This window comes from Emys orbicularis, chromosome 1 (assembly GCF_028017835.1).
Source record: "Emys orbicularis isolate rEmyOrb1 chromosome 1, rEmyOrb1.hap1, whole genome shotgun sequence".
In the NCBI taxonomy this organism is placed as follows: Eukaryota; Metazoa; Chordata; order Testudines; family Emydidae; genus Emys; species Emys orbicularis.
This window is the reverse complement of record NC_088683.1, coordinates 329,366,708-329,390,513: the sequence shown is the minus strand read 5'-3', so window position 1 is coordinate 329,390,513 and position 23,806 is coordinate 329,366,708. Positions and strand designations below refer to the sequence as shown.

Here is a 23,806-nt window from a genome sequence, read left to right as displayed (position 1 = left end):
ACCCCCCCCCCAATGCACCCCTCTTGAGTGGTTCTGCAAAGATACATAGCCAGCACCTGGAGCCTGCTGGGTCCTACTATTTTGGGGCATCAATCCCCCCAAACTTTACCATCAAAATAGATAATAGAAAGCGCAGGTTCTGGCACAACTCCATGCAAGAGCAATGCAGAAACATATGATACCCCTGGACCATGCCAAATGCAGACTTTTGGGGGCCACAAACCTCTAAATTCTACTACATAGAGACCAAGCCCAGCGGCTCCTGGCCCCATATGAAATGAGCCTGCTGCCACACTTGAAAAGCCCGCATATGGGCCTGGACCCAGGAGAGCTGTACCTATTTTTCCATTTAGGCCCACAAAGTGTTACCTTCTGGTTAGACCAGGATCTTGTATATTAAAGGACTCTATTCCAAGCTACTGTGTTCCAGGGAAGCGATAGCAGCCCAGAGTTCCTATCTTGATCTTTCTAGATACAGCTAAATTGCAAACCCTCACACACATATTTTGCAGAGGGACTGATCACATTATGTGTGGTAGCTACAGTAGTTGGCTCTTGAGTGAACTTTTCAAAGCAGTGCCGGGGACTGAGACATCTTTCAGATTCATTTTAAACACGTTTCAATTGAATGTTAGAATCAGCAGGATCCATGCGGTACATGTGCGGTGCACCATGATGCAGCCGCGCCCAGGTGAAGTAGGAGTGGCTCGGTTTGTTTTCCATGTCCATGATTGTACAGATTGTGATTTGGGGCCCAAAAGCGCCAAATCCATCTGGATCCAGGGGCCATCACTGATTTTTTTGTGGTGCTCGCGCCTGTTTCCAAACTACTACGTGCAGTAGGAGCAGCTGGACATGTTCCCTATTCAAGCATTAGAATTTGCAGGTTAGGGCCCAAAATATGGCGGGATCCAAGGGCGGCTCTAGGCACCAGAAAAGCAAGCACGTGCTTGGGGCAGCCCATTTGCAGGGGTGGCAGGGATCCAGCATGGGAGCTGAGAACCAACAGGGGGCCCTGGGAGTTGTAGTTCCTTGGTTAGCTCCCTGCCTATAGAGCCAGCCCTGGAGCAGGGAAAGAACTACATTTCCCAGCATTCCCTTGGCCACTACCAACAGGAAAGAGGGGGAGGGAGTGAGGAAGCTGAGACCTCATTCTACAGCCTGCTTTGAATGGAGAGCTGCATTGGGAAGGGTAGGGATACCATATTTTAATATTCAAAAAATAGGACACTCCATGGTGGGGGAGGGAGGGTAGCCCCACCCTGCCACCATCCACTCCCTCCGACTGCCCCCCACAGAAACCCCAACCCATCCAACCCCCTGCTCCCTGTCCCCTAATCACCCCCTCCCGGGACCCCACCCCCAACTGCCCCCCAGGACCCCACCCCCTATCTAAGCCCCACTTGTCCTTGTCCCCTGATTGCCCCCTCCTGAGACCCCACCCCCTATCTAAGCCTCCCTTCTCCTTGTCCCCAACTGCCCCCTCCTGAGACACCCCCCCAAGTTCCCCCCTAGGACCCCACCCCCCACCTGTCCCCTGACAAACCCCTGGGACTCCCATGCCTATCCAACTGCTGCCTGTCCCCTGAGTGCCCCCCCAAACCCCTGACCCATCTACCCCCCCTTCTCCCTGCCCCTGACTGCCCCCCTAACCTCCGCCCCATCCAACCCCCCCTGCTCCCTGTCCCTTGACTGCCCCCCCCCCCGGAACCCCCTACCCCTTCTCCAACCTCCCAGCCCCCTTACCGTGCCACTCAGACCAGCGTGTCTGGCTTCGTGCAGTGCCAGACACGCTGCTGCATACATGCTGCCGTGCTCCCCTGCGGAGCCACAGCCCCCTCCCCCCCCCCCAGCACCTGCCTTCCAGATTTGAACACCTCAAAATTCAGGAGTGCTCAAGCTCAGTTACTTCATTTCTCCCAAATCAAATATACTGATCCACTGTAACTTGCTGTAGAAAAAGTAGAATAAAATTGAGCAAGAAATGCTTCCCAGTGGTTATTAGGACTGGAATTGCTATTTTCAACAGCCATTGCCTTGTTTGTTTGTTTGTTTAAAAGGAAGACAGTGATATCGCATTGGCAAATTCCCCATAGAAAGAAAGAGTGAAACAAAAGAATAATAAAGGCACCTCAACTTTTCCTCATTTATGGAGGACAGTCTTATAATATGCATCCAGATATCCTCCAATCACACAAGCTGAAAATTGTTCCACTTTACCGCAGTTCTGTAACCATATGGGAACCAATCCTGTCTGTGTTCTGTGCACATCCAAAATTCCTGCTGAATGACCTGCCCGGGGAGCGAGATACCAGTGACCCAGGGCTGCGGCGGAAGGAGGGTGCAGGTCGGGGGGAGGGGGGAGAGCCCAGGGCTGGGGCGGCAGGAGGTGTGTGGGGGGGGCAATGGGGGGAGTAAGGGGGAGCCCAGGGCTGGGACGGCAGGGGGTTGGGGGGTGAGAGCCCAGGGTTTGAGCGGCGGGGGGGGGGGGGCGGCAAGGAGCCCAGGGCTGGGACGGGGGGGGCAGCCAAATTTTTTTTTGCTTGGGGCAGCAAAAAACCTAGAGCCGGCCCTGGTGGGATCCAGCAGATCCAGGTGCCGGATCCGGGTTTTTGCAGTGCTTATGCTCCGGATGCAGTGGGGCGCGGGTTTGGGAGCATCGGGGGCAATTAAGCCGGGTCTCTATTTTGATGGTACAATTTAGGGGCTTGGCTTTTGACATGGGCAGCATCTGGCAGGATCCAGGTAGAGCCAGCTGTTCCCTTCTCCTGGCACTGCTCAGCGCAGCGTCCTTGGGTGCTTGCCATATTCGGACAGGGGCTCATTGACCCTCCCCACTCCTCCCCAGACGCCGGGACAGGCGAGCTCGAGGCTTTGAAAATTAGCCTCCGCTGTGAGCGTCTAAAATGTTCTTGGCACCCGGGGCCCGGGGCGCTGCAGCGAGCCGCGGGGCACTTGTCCAACATTCGCTCCAGCTCCTCCACCGAGCGAGTCCGGGTCTCTAACACCCCGGCGCTGTCATCGGCGAGCTCCCGCGGCCAGGCTCGCCTGAGCCCAGTCCCACCATGCAGCAAGGCCAGGTAAGGGCGGGGGGAGGGCAACGGGTCGGCTCCGTTATACGGTGCCAGGGGAAGCAGACGATCGGGCAGACACTTGTGGTTCTGTCTTGCGATCAACGCCCCCCCCCCCCCCCGACACACACACACACACACACACACACACACACACACACATATACACACTCTCTTTTGCCAGCTGATGCGTTGGGGCTCGTTCCCGTTTGGCGCGGGCTGATTCAGAGCCAGAGTTACGGGGCGGGGGGGGGGGGTGAAGGGGGCAGTAAAAGCTGCAGCGCTACAGATCAGATGCGTTTCCAAAGGGCTGGGATGAGCTGAAACCGGCAGGGGGATTTGGAGGCAGCGGAGCTGCGATCTCGGTCGGCGCCAGGGGAGCGGAGAGCGCTGTGCAGTGGGGGCTCCTCTAGGAGGGAGGGGGCCGCTGGATTCGGGGACAGAGACGTGCCCCCAACTCCCACGAATCGCCCGGCGCCGGCCCCGGGGATTACAGGGGCGGCCGCTGGGCAGGGGCCATAGGAACGCGCGGCCGTGGCGGGCAGGAGGCAGCAGCCCACGAGGAAGCGTCGTTTCTCGCTGTGTTGTTATAGGGCTGGGTGCTGCTGGCAGCTCTTCTCCTCGCTGGGCTGGGTCACCCCACATCCGAGGCCTTCAAGGTGAACAGGCGCCCGGTGCGGACTCGAACCTGCGCCGACCGGCCGGAGGAGCTGCTGGAACAGCTGTATGGGAGGCTCACCGCGGGCATGCTCAGCGCCTTCCACCACACCCTGCAGCTGGAACCGCTGGAGAAAGACCATAACGTGAGCTGTCCGGCAGGGGGCAGAGCAGCCAGTGAGAAAAAGTACCGCCTCCCTATCAACCTGCACAGCGTCTCCCCCTGGTCTTACAGGTGACTAGAGCCCTTATTTACTTTGCTACATTCGCAAGGGTGGCACAAGCCAAGTGTGGGGATTATGGGGCCACCGCTGCCATGGTCTTCTTCACAGGCTGAGTTTCTTGTCAGATCAGAGCTGTTCCCCTGGCACAGAGCACAACAAAGGCAGGTAGAGAAGGAAGGCTGGAATTAAGACAGGATGTCTTTCTGGGAGATAAGTGCTAGCTCAGTAGGAAGTTATGGGCTTGATGCAGAAGTTGCTGCGGTGAGGCTCTATGGGTCCATATTATGCAGGTGGTCAGACTAGATGATCATAACGGTCCCTTGTGGGCTTAAAATCTACGCCTCTGAAAACCTGAGATTCCTTAATTAACATGCATAAAGGTTTCTGTACCTTTGTGGCATGATTCTACTTTTCATGTAAGGACCTAGCTCCGTTCAGACAAGCCTCCCGGAACAGAGATGTGTTGAGCATCAGTCTCTAAGAGAATGTCTCACAATAATTTGCACATGGACTAGTGATGCTGGAACACACAAGAGTGTAAACTCTTGGAGTGAAATACTGGCCCTATGGACGCTTTGCCATGGGCTTCAATGGGGCCAGGATTTTACTCCTAACATTGACAATAATGTCAAGGTCCCGTGTTTCCCCCCCCCCCCCCAAGAAAAAGGCTGAAGCCCACTCACTTCCCCACCTGCTGTCAGTGCTGACTCAGGAGTCACTTTGACTTTCCTTTGATGTTGCAGTTGGGTGTGAATGGCCTGGCCTGCTGCTCTGCAGTGACGGAAGAACAAAGTGTCGGGCCGAAGGCTGGGTTCAGTAGCATTGATCCTGAGGTGTGAGGAATCATCTTGGGGAGCGCAGTGGTTAAAAGATATTAGAAAAAAAACAGACAAAGAGATTTAAAGAATTAAAATATGCTATAAAATAGTGCAGTGTGAGGTAAAAATATAAAGCTACAAGAGAAATACATAAAACAGGCTAGAAAGAGAAGTGAACAAGTGCCACAAGTACTCCTGTTCTTTTTACGGATACAGACTAACACGGCTGCTACTCTGAAACAGGAAAATAGAGTTGACATTAAGCTTTTTTCTTAAATAGAAAGTTTTTCACCACCATCCGAAAGGTGGCACATGGTACAACTGCCCCATGCAGAATCAACTCTCTCCTGTAAAACTGCCACCAAGAATCCCCCATAATTTTGCAGCTGTTCCATGGAGGTACACACCCACAATTGGTCAAGTCAGCCTGTAGTTTAGGAGCACTCTTACACTCCTCATTGAAACGAAGCTTTATACCAGGTCGGACATGATATAGATGCCGTTTGGAAAGGGAACGTTAGTTACAAATTACACAATCTTTCCTGTTTAATAAACTGCACCTTGTGAAAAGAAGCATCTGACTGGCAGTCAGAGCCTAGGACAGTGCAGGAATCTGATATAACGACATAGACTGGGACTAAGGGACAGTAACCTCTTCAGTGAAGAGCTCTGAATTTTCAGTACATTTATTTTTTCAGTTACAGCAGGAAATAACAGATACGTGCATGAGAGAAATGTGGGTGGAAACATGACTCGATTACCTAACATTTCACTGAAAATAAATAAAGGAAATCCAATCCAAGGTAAAGTTAAACATTTAGGAGGCATTTGGCCTTTAGCAGAAAAAATAAACTATGAAGAAAGCAGGAGCAGAACACCAACAATGGTGGGAACCATTAATATTTTAAAATGATTTCCTCAAAGAGAGAGACATTACTGTACACTTAAAAAAAATCTGTTACTAAATAAAGAAAAGCTACCATATCCTAAAGTGCAGTTATACTCTAAATGATGACTTAGGCCTTGTCTACACTAACGAGATAAGTTGATCTAAGTTACACTAGTTAAGTTATGTAAGTTATGTAACTGAAGTCGATGTAACTTAGATCGACTACACCGCACTAGATCGGTGGGAGACACTCCCCTGTTGACACAGCTTCGGCCTCTCAGGGAGGTGGAGTACTGAAGTCAACAGGAGAGCACTCTCCCATCGACTTATCACGTCTTCACCAGACCCGCTGAATTGACGCCGCTGCATCGATTGCAGCAGTGCCAATTTAGCTGGTAGTGGAGACAAACCCTCAGTATCAGCAATACCATGGGGCTTCATGCTTGACTCTTAAGATCCTCCGTACCATATCTGAAACTCAGAAATAAAAAGGTATTTTTCCTGACTGCTGGCCCTGAAGACAGCCTGGAATCTGAAAGTTAAACTGAAATTTAGGTCCACATTGTCTTCTGTGTAGATTACTCCAGTGTAGGGGTTTGGTAATGCTATCTGATCCTTCCTTTTGGGGCAGCCACTCTCACTCTGACAGAAGGGGTTTTCCCACTGAAACTCGGTGATTTTGAGAAATCCAGAAAAGATCAGGATGAGGAGGCAGGAGGCCCTGTGCTTTCACAATGCCTTGATTTAGGTCAGAAACCCCCATGGGGCTATGGGTGATAATCCTGTTGAGTAACAAAGATATTTTTTAAAAACTAGTAGTGAAAGTGTGTGTGTGGACACAGCATAACAGTGAGATCCATGGATTTCATAGCAGTTAGTATCCTTAAGCCAGACCCTGTCCTGGGATCTAAAATGCATCCAAGAGCAATGTGTGCCATGTGTACAGTTATGATGTTCCAAGGAGGTACCTTCACATTCCCCACTGCAAAGGAGTTGGCTTCTCTCTCTCAGGATGCCAGGCCACACACAAGGAAGTAAAATAAAATGAGTTTTTTAAAGCATTGAAAACAAGCTATGATCCTGTCCCCTGTACTTCTCTGGGCATTGTGCCTGAAGAAGGAATGGAGGACTGGGTCCTTTATTTTCAATCTTCTAAAAGGAGACTGTGAACAATAGAGAGTTAAAAACAAGCCCAAACCCAAAAGAACTTGTATTTCTCTTTAAATTTCATACGTGCTCCTGTTATGATGCTCTGAGTAAAGGACAAAGTCACAGTCGGGCAGCAGGCTTGAAGATAAAAATACCACCTCATTAAGGACCTCCAATAAATATTTACTTTGTGGCATGTTCCCTGCTTGTTTTTAGCTCAAAAAATAATCCCATGTGAGATAAAAACAGTTCATTTGCTCAATGAGGCCTTTATAGACAAACTCATATTTAGGAATATTACATTTTCTTGTAAACATTGAGGATTTTTTTTATAGCTACATAAAAAATACACAGAAACCCCAAATATGTTGAAATGCTGAGAATAGCATATACCAATAACTTAACTAACTCACACCCATTTGTTCTGCCATATATTGGTCCTCTCAGGATGTTGTTCTACCTGGGATAACAACAACAAAGCAAGGCCTCAATTCCGCCATCGTGTCTGTGTGGACAGACTTCTTTGACTTCAGTGGAGCTCAGCACAGGTACAGCCGTCTGTTCACCCAGCACCAATCACAGGAATGGGGCCAGTCTTAGGAAAACGGGGATCATAAAGCCATAAATCCACTGCCCTCTCCTCCAGACATCTCAGACTGTGCCAGTCAGACAGCTCCAACCTCTCTCTCTAGCCATTCAAGTAACCCTAGACTTTTAATATTTATTTACAGTATTGTATTCCTGTGTCACCTAGGAGCCCCAGTCAGGGGCCAGGACCCCAGCGTGCTAGGCACTGTACAAACACAGAACAAAAAGACACTCCCCGCCCCCAAGAGTTTACAAGCTATTCTTGGTATAAGACAAGAGACAACAGATGGATACAGTCAGACAGGGAGCACAAGGAAACAGTGAGATAGTATTGGTTAGTGAGAGAGGCAGTGGTCTCTGCATGTCATTGGCCTTACACTTTTTGTCGGCATCACGGCAAAGGAGAATTTTGAAGAGGGTTTTGAAGGAAGACAAAGAGGTGGCTTTGGGGAGCACCTCCCAACCTTGAGGGGCAGCTTGGGAGAAAGTGTTGAACAACAGAGAAGCCCCCCATGTTTTATAACAACTGTTTTTTTATTTTTAGTTTAAATTTTCAGTTGGAGCTCAGAATGAAGGCAAAAGAATGTTTGAAAATAATACATGATTGGAGGGGAATCCTGGGGCTGTGCTGCAAACTACTGGCCCAGTGATGCAGAGACCTAGCATTCACTGCCTAAAACTAGATCTAGTTGGCAGGAAAATTTGCCTGATATTCAGTCTTTTATTAGATCATTACTATAATGGGGCTCCAGGAGCCATCATAAGATAAACAATAAAAATGTATTATCTTATTTAAGACATGTATTCTCTTGTCCTCTACTGTCTATGGTACTGTAAATTCTTAATGTCAGCCTATGATTTCATAGACGTCTGAGGCCAGAAGGGATTATTAGCTCATCTAGTCTGGCCTTCTGTGTATCACAGGCCATAGAATTTAACCCCGTAATGCCTGAATCCAGCCCGTAACTGTTTGAGCAACAGCATATCTTTTAAAAGGATATGCAGTCTTGATTTAAAGATTTCAAGTGATGGAGAATCCACCACACCCCTGGGTAAGTTGTTGCAGTGGTTATCTAGCTTCGCAAGTGCCACCCTAAATATTTCCTCTCCCTCCTTGATATTTTTCATTCTTTGAGTCATTGTAGACCAGGGGTGGGCAAACTACAGCCTGCAGGCCGAATCCGGCCTGCAAGCAGTTTTAAGCTGGCCCGCGAGCTGCACCAACGGCTCGACTTCTCTCCAGCACTCTGGCCGGGGCACTGCGTTGGCGGCCAGACCACGTGGCTCCTGGACCCAGCGTGGCCCCGCTCCAGCGCCTATGCACGCCAATGGGAGCTGTGGGGGCAGCGCTTGCGGACGGGGCAGCGTGCAGAGCTGGAGAAGGGACATGCCGCTGCTTCCGAAGCCGCTTGAGGTAAGCACCGCTCACAGCCTGCATCCCCTGAGCCTCTCCCCATGGCCCAACCCTCTGCCCCAGACCCAATCCCCCTCCTGCTCTCCAAACCCCTTGATCCCAGCCCAGAGCACCCTCCCCAGCCCTACCCCAGAGACCGCACCCCCAGCCAGAACCTGCACCCCTTACTGCACCCCCGCCCCAGCCCTTATCCCCCCCCCTCCAAACTCCTCGGTCCTAGCCCAGAGCACCCTCCTAAACCCCAAACCCCTCATCCCCAGCTCCACCCCAGAGCCCGCACCCCCAGCCGGAGCCCTCACCCCCTCACACACCCCTCACCTCCCCCCCTCCCCAGCCCGGAGCCTCCTCCCGCACCCTGAACTCCCCATTTCTGGCTCCACCCCAGAGCCCTCACCCCCAGCCAGATCCCTCACCCCCCCCCCACCCCAACCCCAATTTTCTGAGCATTTATGGCCCACCATACAATTTCTATTCCCCAATGTGGCCCTTGGGCCAAAAAGTTTGCCCGCCCCTGTTGTAGATAATGATCATCCCCACTTTAGCAGCCTCTTAGCCTAGCTTCTCTCTAACTTTCCTTGCAAGCCACTGCCCACCATCAATCTGATCATCATTTGTTGCTCTAATTTCCGCTAAGTTGCCAGTGTTTTTCTGGTGGCAGGGTGCCCTGAAGTGAGTGTAGAGTCCAAGGTATGATCACACTGGCGCTGCATGCAGAGGGATTGTCCCTTCCCCTACTCTATGACATGATACCACTGAACATGCAGGTCTAAAAACGCTCAGATTTTGCTACAAACACACTGTCACCCTGACGTCTAGCAGCCTTAGTGCTCTCCAGTTTTCTCTCTGCCATTCAAGAGCTACATTATAGATTGTTTTTTTCTTTCCGGATGCATTAGCTTAGTTTTTCCCAAACTTATGTTTCTGCCCCTGATTTTAATCTGTCTGGGATCTTTGGTATTATTTCTCTGTCTTCATTTGGTATTTGCAGCAGCTCTCAATGCAGCAGCATCTGCAGATTTCATTATCATTAACATCCTGTTTATACCCCCATCCTTAATTCTATCCCCCATCATGAATAATGAAGAGGTTAAGTCAGTCCAGGCCTAGCTCCAAGCCCTGCAGTACCTCCCAGGACACCTGCCCCCAGCTCAGCACACTGACATTTATCACAGTTCCTTATTTAATCTCTCAGTTCACATGACAGCATTCCAAGCCAAACCACCTGGGATTTGTCATATAAGAGTTCCTGAGAAAGAATCAAATGCTGCACTGAAATCCTAGTGTCTGACACTCACCTACCACATCCCCTCATCCAAGTGTGTAATTCTATATCCATCTACACAGATATATTTTCAAAGCAATCAACTTAGGCTGTAAGGATGCATGCATGATCCATCTGCAGCCTCTTCCCTGGTCTTTGTTCTGCATTTATTACTGCTTTCCTATCCTTTGGTCCTTCATTTGCTTATACAAACATCAAGACTTACATCATTTTTGGCTTGCTACCCCTCCGAAACACATGAGTTGCCATATGGATCAGACCATAGGCCCATCTGGTCCAGGATCTCGCTGCTGGCAGTACCTAACCCGTGGTGCTTCAGGGGGAGGTTGTTGGAGGAGGGATGCATAAAAGTACATCTGCCTAATATTGAAATCCCATCCTGCTGGCCAAAGAAGATCAGTATACGACCTGTCGCATGAAATTTAATTACCCATATCACTGTTACTTTGCAGAGCTATAAAGAGCCAGTAAACTGAAGTCACTAAATTAAAGTCAATGGGAATTGAGCACGCTCAGGATCTCACTGGATTTGCTGAGCACTTCACAAGATGGGGCCCAGAATTATCCATGCTTACCGCAAGAGCTCCTGTGAACAGTGAGCCCTGCAGGTTGCCTATGCTCTGGAGGGTCATATGTCTACTCAAGGAACTGCTCTTCCTTTCTAAGGCTATTACATGAATATGCATTGGGGTCAACTGACATCTGCTTTTAGGAGGAGCTGGCAAGGCCTGTGCTTCTTGGTCATTGCTCAAGTTTAGCACTGCTTCAGTAACATTGGTACTAGTGCTTGGTTTGCCACCTGCAAAGTGCTGCTTGCCCTGAACAGAAGGGGCTGCGCTCACTTAAAGTAAGAGAAGCCCCACACACTAAACTTGTATCGACAGACACATGAGCAGCTTTCTTCATGTGAGCAGAGCCACTCAATGAGTAAAGTTACACACAACTAAATGTTTGCAGGATCTGATCTTCAGTCTAGGAATCATGGTATATCCTGGTCCCCCTGACATCCATGGCAAAACGTCCACCCAATAGTTAGTTGTGGGTGCATGAGGCATTCCAATAAGGCAGGTGTATTAATCAGATTTGTTTTTATCCTCCAGTATATAAATAGTGTAATAATCATTTATAGCTGATTGGTAGGAATGTATTCAAGTCTCTCCAAAAAATCCATTTCTCCGAGTCCCACAAGAAGTGGCTAGATACATTACACAAAAACAACCATGAAGTCCCTCTCACCTCTGGATTCCCCTGTATAGCCTCTTCTGTGTCTGTCTCTTAGGACCCAATCCTGCATCAGGATCAGCTTCTGCAGCCCCCAGGCCTGGGGGAAAGTGTCCCCACTAGTGGATCCTGAAGCAGGTTTGAGGCCTTAGACTGCCTTTATTTTTGTGTTCTGTACAATATCAGGCTCATTATCATTGCTAATTAAATAATCACCATCTCCTTTTTACAACATACTTCAGGTTATTACTTCAGCAGTGGGTTACATAGTAAGATATACCCTAAGATGAATATATTAACAAACATCTCCAAAATTTCCTAAACAGGAGCTAAATTGCTGGGTTCCTCTTGGCCATCCTAGTCCCCCGCTGAGTCCTGCTGAATAACACTTAGTACCACAAAATATTTAAGGTAGGAGTCAGATGGAATTTTGCTACAGCAGCACCAATTGTGATTTGATCTCCTCTTGGAGTCTTCTCCTGCTTCCCGCTTTCCATACAGAGAAGGTGATGAATATCCTTTACTTTCTAATACCATCTTCTTCATACACTTATTATAATCTAATGTTCAGTCATCCCTCTCCCAAGTGATAATGGTTTTTGTTAGTGTGTTTGTTTTGTTTTTTACAAATGATTTTTCTCTCTATAAAAATGCCAGTTTTAGTGCTCATGTATTTAAAATTCTAGTAAAGAATTACAGGAGGAAATCCATCTTCATCTTTGCTAACTCAGGCTCAGGCTGGCTTAAAAAACTGCAGTATTTTAAAAAAAAATTATACAAGGGAAGGGATTTTTCTTGTGAGTAAACTTCCATTGACTTTTTCAAGCACCATATCCAGGATATTTTACAGAGTTCAGCATTATCGTATGATACAGTGAAATAGCACAGAGGCGCCGCAGAACACAAATCTGCTATTAATCAGATCCTTACTTTAATGCATCTGTGTAATGATCAGCTGGACCTTATCAGAGTTCTAGAATGCAGAGCATCCTCCCATTACTGAACATTCTGAACAATTTACAGGATGGAGATTTCAATGGTGCTAGTTTTGTTATGGAGAGATACCTACTTCTCTACTGGAGGTGTTGCTAGGGTTCTTTAGTTAATTCACTTTACACTTAATTTGTTTTACATATATATTGGGCAATTGACTGCTGGTGTGAATGGACACACTGACACTGACTTTGCAATTCAGCGGGGTTGCAGGTGCTCATCCCAGCACTGAATCTGACCGAGTGCATGTAAAGCGCTCGGAAATTGTAAAGTGCAATATAAAGTGATAAAGTATGATTATGAAGATCACCTACAGGCACAGCACTATAGGACAACCAAATCTTTAGACAAGTCAATGCTTTGCAAGTGTTGCCCCTTCTGACAAAGTGGCCTTTCAAAGTTTGCAATCATACTAAGCAAACAGCAGGAAGTTTGCTTTTCATTGGGAGCTCTCAAAGCACTCAACAGGGTCACAAGAAAGAGCAAAGCCAAAAACTAGTCACATTTCACCAGCTGCTTCAGTTCAGTAGGGAATTTAAATTTATTTAGAACAAACTTTAAACACAGCATCTGTGTACAGCTGACTGCCAGAAGATCATTTCTGTATGTTTGAACTGCTGTCTAAAGGCCAGTTAGCATTAACCACCAATAACACAGTGATTACATGGTCACATCTTTAGTCACATGTGGGAAAGCGTTCATGTGAAATTAGAGCATGCCCCAACCTATTCAGTACTGATACTTCTTATAAACAAAACATTTTTAGTCCTTTTCTAGGGAAAGAAACAAGTATGTTATGAATTGCAATCCTATGAGCGATGGAGCTACACTGATTTGCCACAGTTGAGGATGTAGATGGACCCTGTACGTGAACATTCAGGTTCTACACATGAATACAGGAACAGGTGTGCAGTGGCACAGATTGTATGAAAGGAAGACATTAAAGCTGACGGACTTTTCATGACAGCAGCCCTGGTGATCTCTGAGCAATTCAAACCAAAGGAGACAAAGCACAGAAAGACAATGAGGCTTTAGAGTAAAGGTTTCCTATTAAGATTTGGGCTGAAGCCTCAGAAGCTTGGATCCAGATTCAAAGTTCAGGGACATTTGGGTGCAGAGTTTAGCTTCAGCCTATTTTATGGAGAGAAACCAGCCGTGAAGTTCTGGTCTGGCTCCAAAACCTTTCCAGAATTTGGATTCAGGCTTTGGCTCAGAATCAGCTCAGATTTCTTCCATTCCTTTTATTACTATGGAGTTAAGGTAGCAACCCCACAGTTCAGATTGTAAGACACTTTCCATACAACACCCATTTTGATCCAATCTATCTTTCCCAAGTGCCCTTCCCCCACACCATGCAATTGAGAATATATACCCCTCTGCTTAGAGGATATTTTTGGGGAAAGTTCAGGGTGGATCAGTGAAGGTAAAAAACAACTAAAAACTCATATCTTTGCATGGGGCAAGAAGCCTCTATTAGCCAGTGAAGAAGTAGGGAGGAGGGATAGCTCAGTGGTTTGAGCATTGGCCTGCTAAACCCAGGGTTGTGAGTTTAATCCTTGAGGGAACCGTTGGGGATTGGTCCTGCTTTGAGCAGGGGGTTGGACTAGATGACCTCCTGAGGTCCCTTCCAACCCTGATATTCTATGAAGTGCTTTCATGGGGTCCAATAACAGCCTAAATCGTGTGGCATAGAAATTACTGGTCATAGTTCAGTGTGAGGTGAGGGTTTTACATATATCAATGTAAAAGATGAAGATTATTCATCATCCCCATTTTGCTGGCCCCAAATCTGACTTGTGGTAATCTTGAAACACAGATATTACCTAGAGAAAGAGAGCAGGCATAGTGGAGAAAGAGGAAGGTTGCAAAAGGCCTGTAACATTGTTGACATTTGAGTTTAAAGGAGTTATTTATGTTCTGTGGGAAAAGCCAACATTTAAGAGACAACAACATACCATATGGTATAACCCAAAGTATGCATCGATTGCCAAAATTTACCTTATTATGGGGCTGTTGAAATCAGTTGTGTTTCTGTCTGAGGGGGATCCCTGTAGTCTACCCACAACAGCATACTCCTTAAAATAAAGATACACCAACAGGCTGCGGCTTTTATATCTGGGAAGTGGGTGTGACCCTTGACCCTAGGCCTGTGGCATTCTGGGAAATGTAGTTCAGGAAACCAATGTGAAGTCCAGCATGTCAGCTTACAACTAGTTAATTTAGAGAATGTAAGGAGGTAATGAGTTACCTGATTAGTTTGCATTACACATGAGTAAATGTCTTCATTCTTTTCAATGAAGAGGGAAATTTTAACTCTCTTATAGGAACACAGGAGTTGCCAGACTGGATCAGATTCGTGGTCCATCTAGTTTTGCACCCTGTCTCCAACAGTGGCCAGCACCTGGTATTTCAGACAAAGGGACAAGAACCCCAGAGTAAGCAGATGTAAGGTAACCTGCCCTCCATGAAGGTCTAATCATGATCCCTTTTAGTTAGAGATTGGCTTAAATCCTGAAGCATGAGATTTTACCTCCCTTCCAATACTCTATTTTTACCATTAACTATTATAACTGGATATTCTTATTATCTGAATAAACATCCTACCCGTCTTTGACTCTTCCTAAGTTCTTATTCATAGATTCATAAATTCCAAGGCCAGAAGGGACCATTGTGATTATCTAGTCTGACCTTCTGTATAACACAGGCCAATGAACTTCCCAAAATGATTCCTAGCACAGATCTTTTAGAAAACATCCAATCTTGATTTAAAAATTGTCAGTAATGGAGAATCCACCATGACCCTTGGTAAATTGTTCCAATGGTTAATTACTCTCATAGTTGAAAATGTGTGCCTTATTTCCAGTCTGAACTGGGCTAGCTTCAACTTCCAGCCATTGGATTGTGTTATACCTTTCTCTGCTAGATTGAGGAGCCCATTATCACATATTTGTTCCCCGTGTAGATACTTACAGACTAATCACGTCATGCCTTCACCTTTTCTTTGTTAAGCTAAATATAGTGATTGACTCAAGGAGCTCAATCTTAGGGTATGTCTACACTGCCAGAGTTACAGCACCAGCAGTTACAACGCCGCTCAGAGAGAGCTGAAGGGAAACCACTGTTGTGTGTCAGCTGCCTGCACAATAGCATGTTCACACTTGCGGCACTTGCAGCAGTATTCGGAGTGGTGCACTCTGGGCAGCTATCCCACAGAGCACCTCTGTCTCTTTTTCTCTTCTGCTAAGAGTTGTAGGAAGGCGGAGGGGGTCGCGTGATGCATTGCTTCGCATCTCAGCAATCCCTGTGCTTCCGTCAGCATTTGGCGCCCATCTTTCAACGGTTTGTGTACTGCGCGCTCTGCCTCTTCAGTGTGCAGAAATGGATCCCGCACTGTTGACCAATATGCTGCTCGCTCTGACTAACACGTCACGAGTGGCAGTGGAGTTAGTCCTTAAACTACAAAGGCAAGAGGAGTGTGCCATTGATCTCGCCACGTGTAGTAGCTACAACACGAGATTGCTTGTGGCATTCACGGAGGTGCTGACCACAGTGGAACGCCGCTTTTGGGCTCAGGAAACAAGCACTGAGTGGTGGAATCACATTGTGATGCACGTCTGGGATGACTAGCAGTGGGTGCAGAACTTTTGGATGAGGAAAGCCACATTCATGGGACTGTCTGATGAGCTCACCCCAGCCCTGCGGCACAAGGACACAAGAATGAGAGCTGCCCTGTCACTGGAGAATCATGTGGCAATTGCACTGTGGAAGCTGGCTACTCCAGACTGCTACTGATCGGTCACTAACCAGTTCGGAGTGGGAAAGTCTACCCATTGGACTTGTGTTGACGGAAGTGTGCAGGGCCATTAATCACATCCTGCTCCAAAAGACCGTGACTCTGGGAAATGTGCATGACATTGTGGATGGCTTTGCACAAATGAGCTTCCCTAACTACGGAGGGGCGGTAGATGGAACGCATATTCCAATTCTGGCACCAGACCACCTAGCCACCGAGTACATTAATCAGAAGGGGTATTTCTCAATGGTTCTCCAGGTACTTGTGGATCACCGTGAGTGTTTCACGGACATTAACACAGGCTGGTCTGGAAAGGTGCATGCCGCACGCATCTTTCAGAACACTGGCCTGTTCAGGAAGCTGCAAGCAGGGACTTCCTTCCCGGACCAGAAGATCACCATAGGGGAAGTCGAAATGTCCATTGTGATCTTGGGAGACCCTGCCTATCCCTTAATGTCGTGGCTTATGAAGCCATACACGGGGCACCTTGACAGCAGCAAGGCGTGGTTCAACAACAGACTGAGCAAGTGGAGAATGACTGTGCATGCTGGCGCTGCCTATATGGGAGGCTGGACCTGGCCAATGACAATATTCCTATGCTTATAGCCGTGTGGTGTATGCTCCATAATATTTGTGAAGGGAAGGGTGAAAGCTTCACTCAGGGCTGGACCGCAGAGGCTCAGGACCTGGAGGCTGAGTTTGAACAGCCAGAGACCAGGGCTATTAGAGGGGCACAGCACGGGGCCATAAGGATCAGGGAGGTCTTGAGGCAGCAATTTGAAGCTGAAAGACACTAATAGTGTAGTGTTTGTAATGCTAGGAGGTGATTGTGATTGGTGCAGACGATGCACTATGAAGATTTAAGAAAATTGCCTGTTGCTTTGCAAGGCTCTGTTTGCTTTCAATTAATAGAATAAAGATTGCTTTCAAACCAAAACAATTATTTTATTAAAAAACAACAACCAGAGGAGAGAGACAAACAAAAAAACACATCAGCACTGAGGGGGAAGGGGGAGGGGAGGGTCCCAGGAGGAGGTGGGGTCCCGGGACAGTTAAAGATTTGTGTATGTCCAAGTATCATATCCAATCTTCTCCTTTGGAGTACAGTGCAGCAGGTACTGTACTTCAGCAGGGCTAAACTGCAGAGGGACGGGTTTTGAGTGCAGTGGGTACTGGGAGTCCGCAGGGCTGGACTGTGACGGGGGAGGAGTGGAATGCAGCGGGTACAGACTGGAGCCAGGAGGTTGATAAGAGTGTGTTGGCGGTGTCTGGAGGGCGCATGGAAAAGAGTTTTGCGACACCGGCTGGGACGGGAGGGTGGGCGTGGAGCTGCTCAGTTTGCAGTGCTGGTATCTCCTGGAGCATGTCCGCTTGGAGCTCCATAACATTTAAGAGCCGCTCCGTGGCTTCGTTCTGGCGCACCGCATTCTCCTTTTGGTCCCTCTTCTCGCTATCCTACCACTCCTTCAATTCTTATTTTTCAGCCATGGACTGCATCATGACATCACGAAGAAAGTCCTCTTTAGTTCTTCATGGCCACTTTCTAATTCTGCTCAGCCGTTCAGCTGGCAATAATAAAGAGGGAGGCTGGGCTCCCACGGTCATATCTGTGAAGCCAAAATGCAACATTTTACAGGAGCAGTATTGTTTGAAACACAGAGACCACTGATTCGGTGATTTAAAACACTGTTACTAACTGGCTGACCCCAGGCAAGCACACATGAGCCACAAGACCCCCAAAATGGTGAGTAATCGCAGGGGCTGGGTAAATCAGTGTTCCAGGACTGTACTGTACACTGAGCACGTGGCTCTTGGGGAGAGCCAGCACTGTAGGGGGGGGCCTTATAATCATTTCTGTCCCCACATTTTCCACAGGCTGTGTTTATTATGGAAGATATCTCACTGCTGAGGGTGAACAGGGAATCAAGGGACGGTCTTCTTCAAGACTGCGACTTCCGCACTGGACCTTATGCAGCTCGCCTGTGTGCAGCAATAGTCGCCTCACCCCCGCCCCACCCCGTGACGGCAGAGCGGCGTGGGAAGGTTATCCTTAATGGGGCAAGAAACAAAGCAGCTCTGCCAAAGAACCTGCAGCAGCAGATTGCCCAGTATCTCCTTGAGAGTTTCATGGAGATCTCAGATTCCTGTGAAGTGAGGGAGTCAATCAACACCCTGTTCCACCGCTCAGACTAGGCATGTGGTGGTACGCGCATCATACAGACACAAGCCTGCTTTCTGCAACCCTCCTGCCCCCAACAACTCACTTCAGTAATTCCCAAAATCAAATCCACTTACCAGGAGCCTCCTCTCCTGTTTGCACTTCGCCAAGCTCTGACAGCTGTGACTGGCTAGCCTCCTCCGGGGTAGAGAAGAGCTCCTGGCTGCACGCATTTCTGACCTCCGAGTCTTCCTCTGCCTCTGGGTCCCCCTCCCATTCCACATCCTCATCCAAGATTTCCTCCTCCTGGCTTGGTCCACTCTTGACTGATAAGTGAGCCACGGAAGTAGCTACAGTGGCCTTTGCATTGGAGGTGGGGTTGCCATTGAGTATCGCATCCAGCAATTTGTAGAACCGGCAGCTCATGGGTGCAGCACCGGAGCGGCGGTTTGCCTCCTGTGCCTTGTGGTAGGCATTCCGCAGCTCCTTCACTTTGACCCTGCATTGCAGTGTGTCCCAGTCATGGCCCCTTTCTGTCATACATTATAAAATCTGACCATAGCTATCATAATTCCTGGAGTGCAGCTGGAACTGAACAGCCTCCTTTCCCCAAATGCTGATGAGGTCCAGCACCTCGGAATTGCTCCAAGCGGGGGATCGCCTGGTGCGTGGAGCAGGCATGGTCACCTGGAAAGATGCGCTGAGACCACCGCACACAAGAAAACAGGAAGGGGACTGTAGTGGGGCAGTTAGCCTGCTCCAGCCCCGAAGGGGTTAAAACAGCCCTGGGAAAGGGCTGCTCCGGGGAGCCAATAGGGTAGGCTGATTGGGGAAGCAGCCACAGCTGGGGCCACGCCCCAATCAGGCCACAGCTGGCCCTATAAACAGGGCCGGCTTTAGGTTGATTCCCCCAATTCCCCGGAATCGGGCCTCGCACCTAAGAGGGCCCCGCGCCCAAGAGGGCCCCACGCCTAAGGTGCCTTTTTAATTTTTTTTACTCACCCGGCGGCGGTCCGGGTCTTCGGCGGCGGGTCCTTCACTCGCTATGGGTCTTCAGCAGCATTTCGGCGGCGGGAGGTCCTTCAGTGCCGCGGAAGACCCGGAGCGAGTGAAGGACCCGCCGAAGACCCGGACCGCCGCCGGGTATTCGAATCAGGCCCCGCAGTTCCTAAAGCCGGCCCTGCCTATAAAAGGGCTGTGAGTCAGAGGCTGAAAAAGAGTCTCTCTCTCTTGTTGGAGAGAGAAGAACCGGGCTGCCTGGGAGAAAAGGGTACCTGGAGTGGAGCAGGGCTGGGGGAAGGCCAGAGGAGTTGGGGAGCTCCAGCCTGGCAACTCCCCAGGCTGAGGCCTTGCTGAAGGCCCAAAGCAGGTACAGGGGTTGCAGAGGTGCAGCCCAGGGTAGGCAAAGGCAGCTGGTCCAAACCCCCCCTTGCCAATGATGAGTGGTTTATAGACTGCCGTCTGCCCCAGTGAGTGGGGGCTAAATGGAGACTGGCAGTAGCCCCTGAGACAAGATGGGATAGAGGGTTGGGGGTTCCCCTGGGAGAGGTGACCCAGAGACTGTGGGGGTACTGCAGAGGGCAGAACCCCAAGGGAAGGGGCACCGGGGTCCGGGAGGGACATGGGGGCCAGCGGCAAGCGGGACATCGGCCAACAGATGGCGTTCCAGAGCTGGAGAGCTAATTCCCAGGACGACCAGCAGGAGGCGCCGAACTGGTGGGTCTTCACATCGCTACAGGGACTTTCAAAATTCCCAAGGAATTTAAGGGGCAGGGCTCACGGTTGGTCACCTGAGGGCAGAGCAGTAGAGTCCAAACCGATGACCAGAGAGGCAAAAACAGGCATTGTGGGACACCTCCCGGAGGCCAATCACAGCGCTGTAATCGACCAGGGTATCTTCACTGGCACCGCAGCACTGTAGCCCCGGTGCAGAAAGCTCTACGCCTCTCATCGGGGTGGATTGTTACAATGCTGTAACTGTGCAGGTTCTGAACATGAAGTGGCTGGCAGTGTGTAGACCTCAGGAGTTACACCACAGAAAGCTGCTTTACTGTGCAGAAACTTGCCAGTGTAGACAAGGTCTAAGGCATGTTTTCTAATCCTCTAATCATTCTTGTGGCTCTTCTCTGAAGCCTCTCCAATTTATCAACGGCCTTCTTGAATGGTGGGCACCAAAACTGGAGATAGTATTTCAGCAGCAGTTGGACCAGTGCCAAATATAGAGATAAAATAACCTCCCTGCTCTTAATCAAGATTCCCCTGTTCATGCATCCCAGGGTCAAATTAGCTCTTTTGGCCACAGTGTAACACTGGGAGCTCATGTACAGCTGATTATCCACCATGACCCTCAAGTCTTTTTCAGAGTCACAAATCAGACCTATGAGGAAAGATTGAAAAAATTGGGTTTTTGTGTAGTCTGGAGAAGAGAAGACTGAGGGGGGACATGATAACAGTTTTAAAGTACATAAAAGGTTGTTACAAGGAGGAGGGAGAAAAATTGTTCTTCTTAACCTGAGGATAGGACAAGAAGCAATGGGCTTAAATTGCAGCAAGGGCGGTTTAGGTTGGACATTAGGAAAAAATTCCTAACTGTCAGGGTGGTTAAGCACTGGAATAAATTGCCTAGGGAGCAGGGCCGGCTCCAGGCACCAGCGTAGGAAGCAGGTGCTTGGGGTGGCCAATTCAAAGGGGCGGCACTCCGTCTGGTATCAGGGCGGCACGTCCGGGTCTTCGGAGGCAATTCGGTGACAGGTCCCTCATTCCCTCTCTTCCTCTTTGAGCTGCCACCGAATTGCCACCGAAGGGGAAGAGAGGGAGGACCCACCGCCGAAGAAGCGGCGCGATTTAGCTGCCGCCAAAGTGCTGCCGCTCTTCTTCTTTTTTTTTTTTTTTTTTTTTTTTTTTCGTTTGGAGCAGCAGAAAAGCTGGAGCTGGCCCTGCTAGGAAGGTTGTGGAATCTCCATCATTGGGGCTTTTTAAGAGCAGGTTAGACAAACACCTGTCAGGGATGGGCTAGATAATACTTAGTCCTGACATGAGTGCAGGGGACTGGACTAGATGACCTCTCGAGGTCCCTTCCAGTACCATGATTTTGTGATTTCCCCCATCCTGTAATCATGGCCTACCTTCTTTATTTCTAGAGGTATACATTCACACTTAGCCATATTAAAACACATATAGTTTCCTTGCCCCCAGTTTACCAAGCAATCCAGATGGCTCTGAATCAGTGACTTGTCCTCTTCATTATTTATCACTCTCTCAATTTTTGTGTCACCTGCAAACTTTATTAGTGATGATTTTTTGTTTTCTTGGTCTTAATAACATCCTGTAACAATGAGTTCCACAGTCTAATTCTGCATATTCATTTTCCTTTTAGATGAGGGATGAGTAAGGTCCTCTGATAAAACAGTCTAAGCCAACTCAGCAGAGATCAGGTCCTGCCAGAGGGAACAGGGCAAGCACAGGGTCTGACTAGGAGTTCTGGGCTATGGACTTTTCTTATAGTTTAAGTAGTCAGTTCTCCCTGAATCTACAACTAACCCATCATTGCGTGGCTGATTTCTTGTAGGTGGCAGAGCAGAAGTGGCTCTTGAGGAAGGATTTGGAGGCGAGGGTAGTTGGCCTGTGGCTTAATCTTTATTTACAAGCTGCCCTCAATCTAACAATTTTTTCCTCAGAAAAATTATTCTATGAAAATAATACACAACTGCTACCTCATAAAATAGCAGGAGAGGGCAAAAAATAAAATTGGTTTTGCAGTTCACCTCTAAGTGGGGCAGTTGGGCAGTTGGGACTAGAGTCACATAGGGACTTAGCCAACTGCCTATTTAGATGCCACTGAAATTCACAAAATGCCTGCTCAGCTGCCAGGTAATGCTGAAGGCACCTAAATCCCCATAATCATCCAACTTTCCACCAGTGGGCAAATCTGCCTAATTCCTGACACTGTCCCAGAGCTAACAAAGCTGCTCCATGCCCTGTGCTCACGTCTAAGCCCTGCAGGATTCTCATGTCCCTTCCTATCACACTAGCAGGGCCTGCTGCAGCAGGTGTGCTCAGAGCAAACCTAACTCACACACTCCCCAGCCAGGGGGCAGCAGCTTGGGAATTTCTGTGGCTGGCTGGCTGGCAGGCACATGCCATAGACTACCCAAGAGCCTGGGATCTCCACTCTGCCTGATTTGGAGCAGGGACTTGACCCCAAGTCTTCCACATCCCTGGAGAGTGCCCTAGTCACCAAGCTATTGGGCAGTCTGGGGTGCAGCTTTTGCAGTCTCTCCTATTGAAGCCGTTCCCTTTGTATAAATAATGGGAACGGCTTCATCAGGCACTAGCGAGAGCTAGCATCCCAGAATGCCCAATAGCCTAGTGGTTCGGTCACTCCCCTACCCTGCAGGAGACCTGGGTTCAAATGCCTGCACCAACTCAGGCAGAGCAGCAGCCCTCTCACAGCCCAGGTGAGTACCCTAACCACTGGGGGAGGCTCTCTAATTGGTTATGGAAAACAGCTGACCTGGCTAAGGTGCCTAACTCCAGGGGTGGGTTCAGCAGTAATAAAGGATATTTCTACCGCAAAGCTGTGGCTGCAGCAAACCCCCGTGAAAGACAGCCTGAAGCTTTGAATATGTTAGAGTCTCCTGTTGGTGGCCCCCTTACTTTTCTGCTGAGTTCAAGATTCAAAACAGTTCTGTGTCTGACTGTCTCGATCTGACAGTTTTAGAAACTGAGGCAAGTCAGATCTCCGTGTCCCAGACCCTGATCCGGTCAGTGAGCTGCCCAGCACTTTTTCTTTCCACTTTACAACTAAGCAGCATGACAGCAATAGCTACAGCTATTTTGCCTGGCAAAAACCCCAACACATTATCTAATGTGATTTGATGTCAACATTTGTTATACTAGTTTCCAGCTGGCTCACATAAAAGCATGAAATGAATATTTATTATTTACTTCCATGCAGAATTTCCTACGATCCCACAAGGTATCCCAAATACATTCCTGAAGCGTACTGTCTGTGCAAGGGCTGTCTCACTGGGATTTATGGCGAGGAGAATTTCCACTTCCGCAGCACCCCAGTGTACATGCCAACCGTCATCTTGCGCCGCACTTCAGCTTGTGCTGGGGGTCGCTACGTGTACACAGAGGATTACGTCACTATCCCTGTGGGGTGCACTTGTGTACCGGAGCAGGAAAAAGAGGCAGACAGTGTCAATTCCAGCATAGATAAGCAAGAAATGAAGTTGTTGGTAAACCAGAATGACAAGCCAGCATCTGAATGAGACCCATTCAAGGAACCCTGTGTACAACATTGGCTTCACGTTACTATTTCACTGACTCAGGAGATTATATAGCAATAGGGGGGGAAACAATTTTGTCTTTCTAACTACAACTGTTGCAGTTATAAGGCGAAGGCTGTGTTCAGTAGATTGTTACTCAGCCATGGCAGACAAGACACATCAAGTAAGAAGGATCTTTTCAAAGTTTAGCTGCTTTAAGTTTGTATTGTTTAGAGTTAAACGCAATTTTATTCTATCCTTGCTTATTTTGGATGA

General features: G+C 48.6%; 1 protein-coding gene across 1 annotated transcript; it reads left to right on the top strand.

Annotated features, from left to right (window-relative positions):
- The first annotated feature begins 3,065 nt into the window (after positions 1-3,065).
- IL17D (interleukin 17D) lies at positions 3,066-23,533 on the top strand. Its single transcript, XM_065423693.1, has 3 exons — positions 3,066-3,080; positions 3,665-3,963; positions 23,215-23,533. The coding sequence occupies exons 1-3, from the start codon at positions 3,066-3,068 to the stop codon at positions 23,531-23,533; spliced, it is 633 nt and encodes a 210-aa protein (XP_065279765.1).
- The last annotated feature ends 273 nt before the right edge of the window (positions 23,534-23,806 follow it).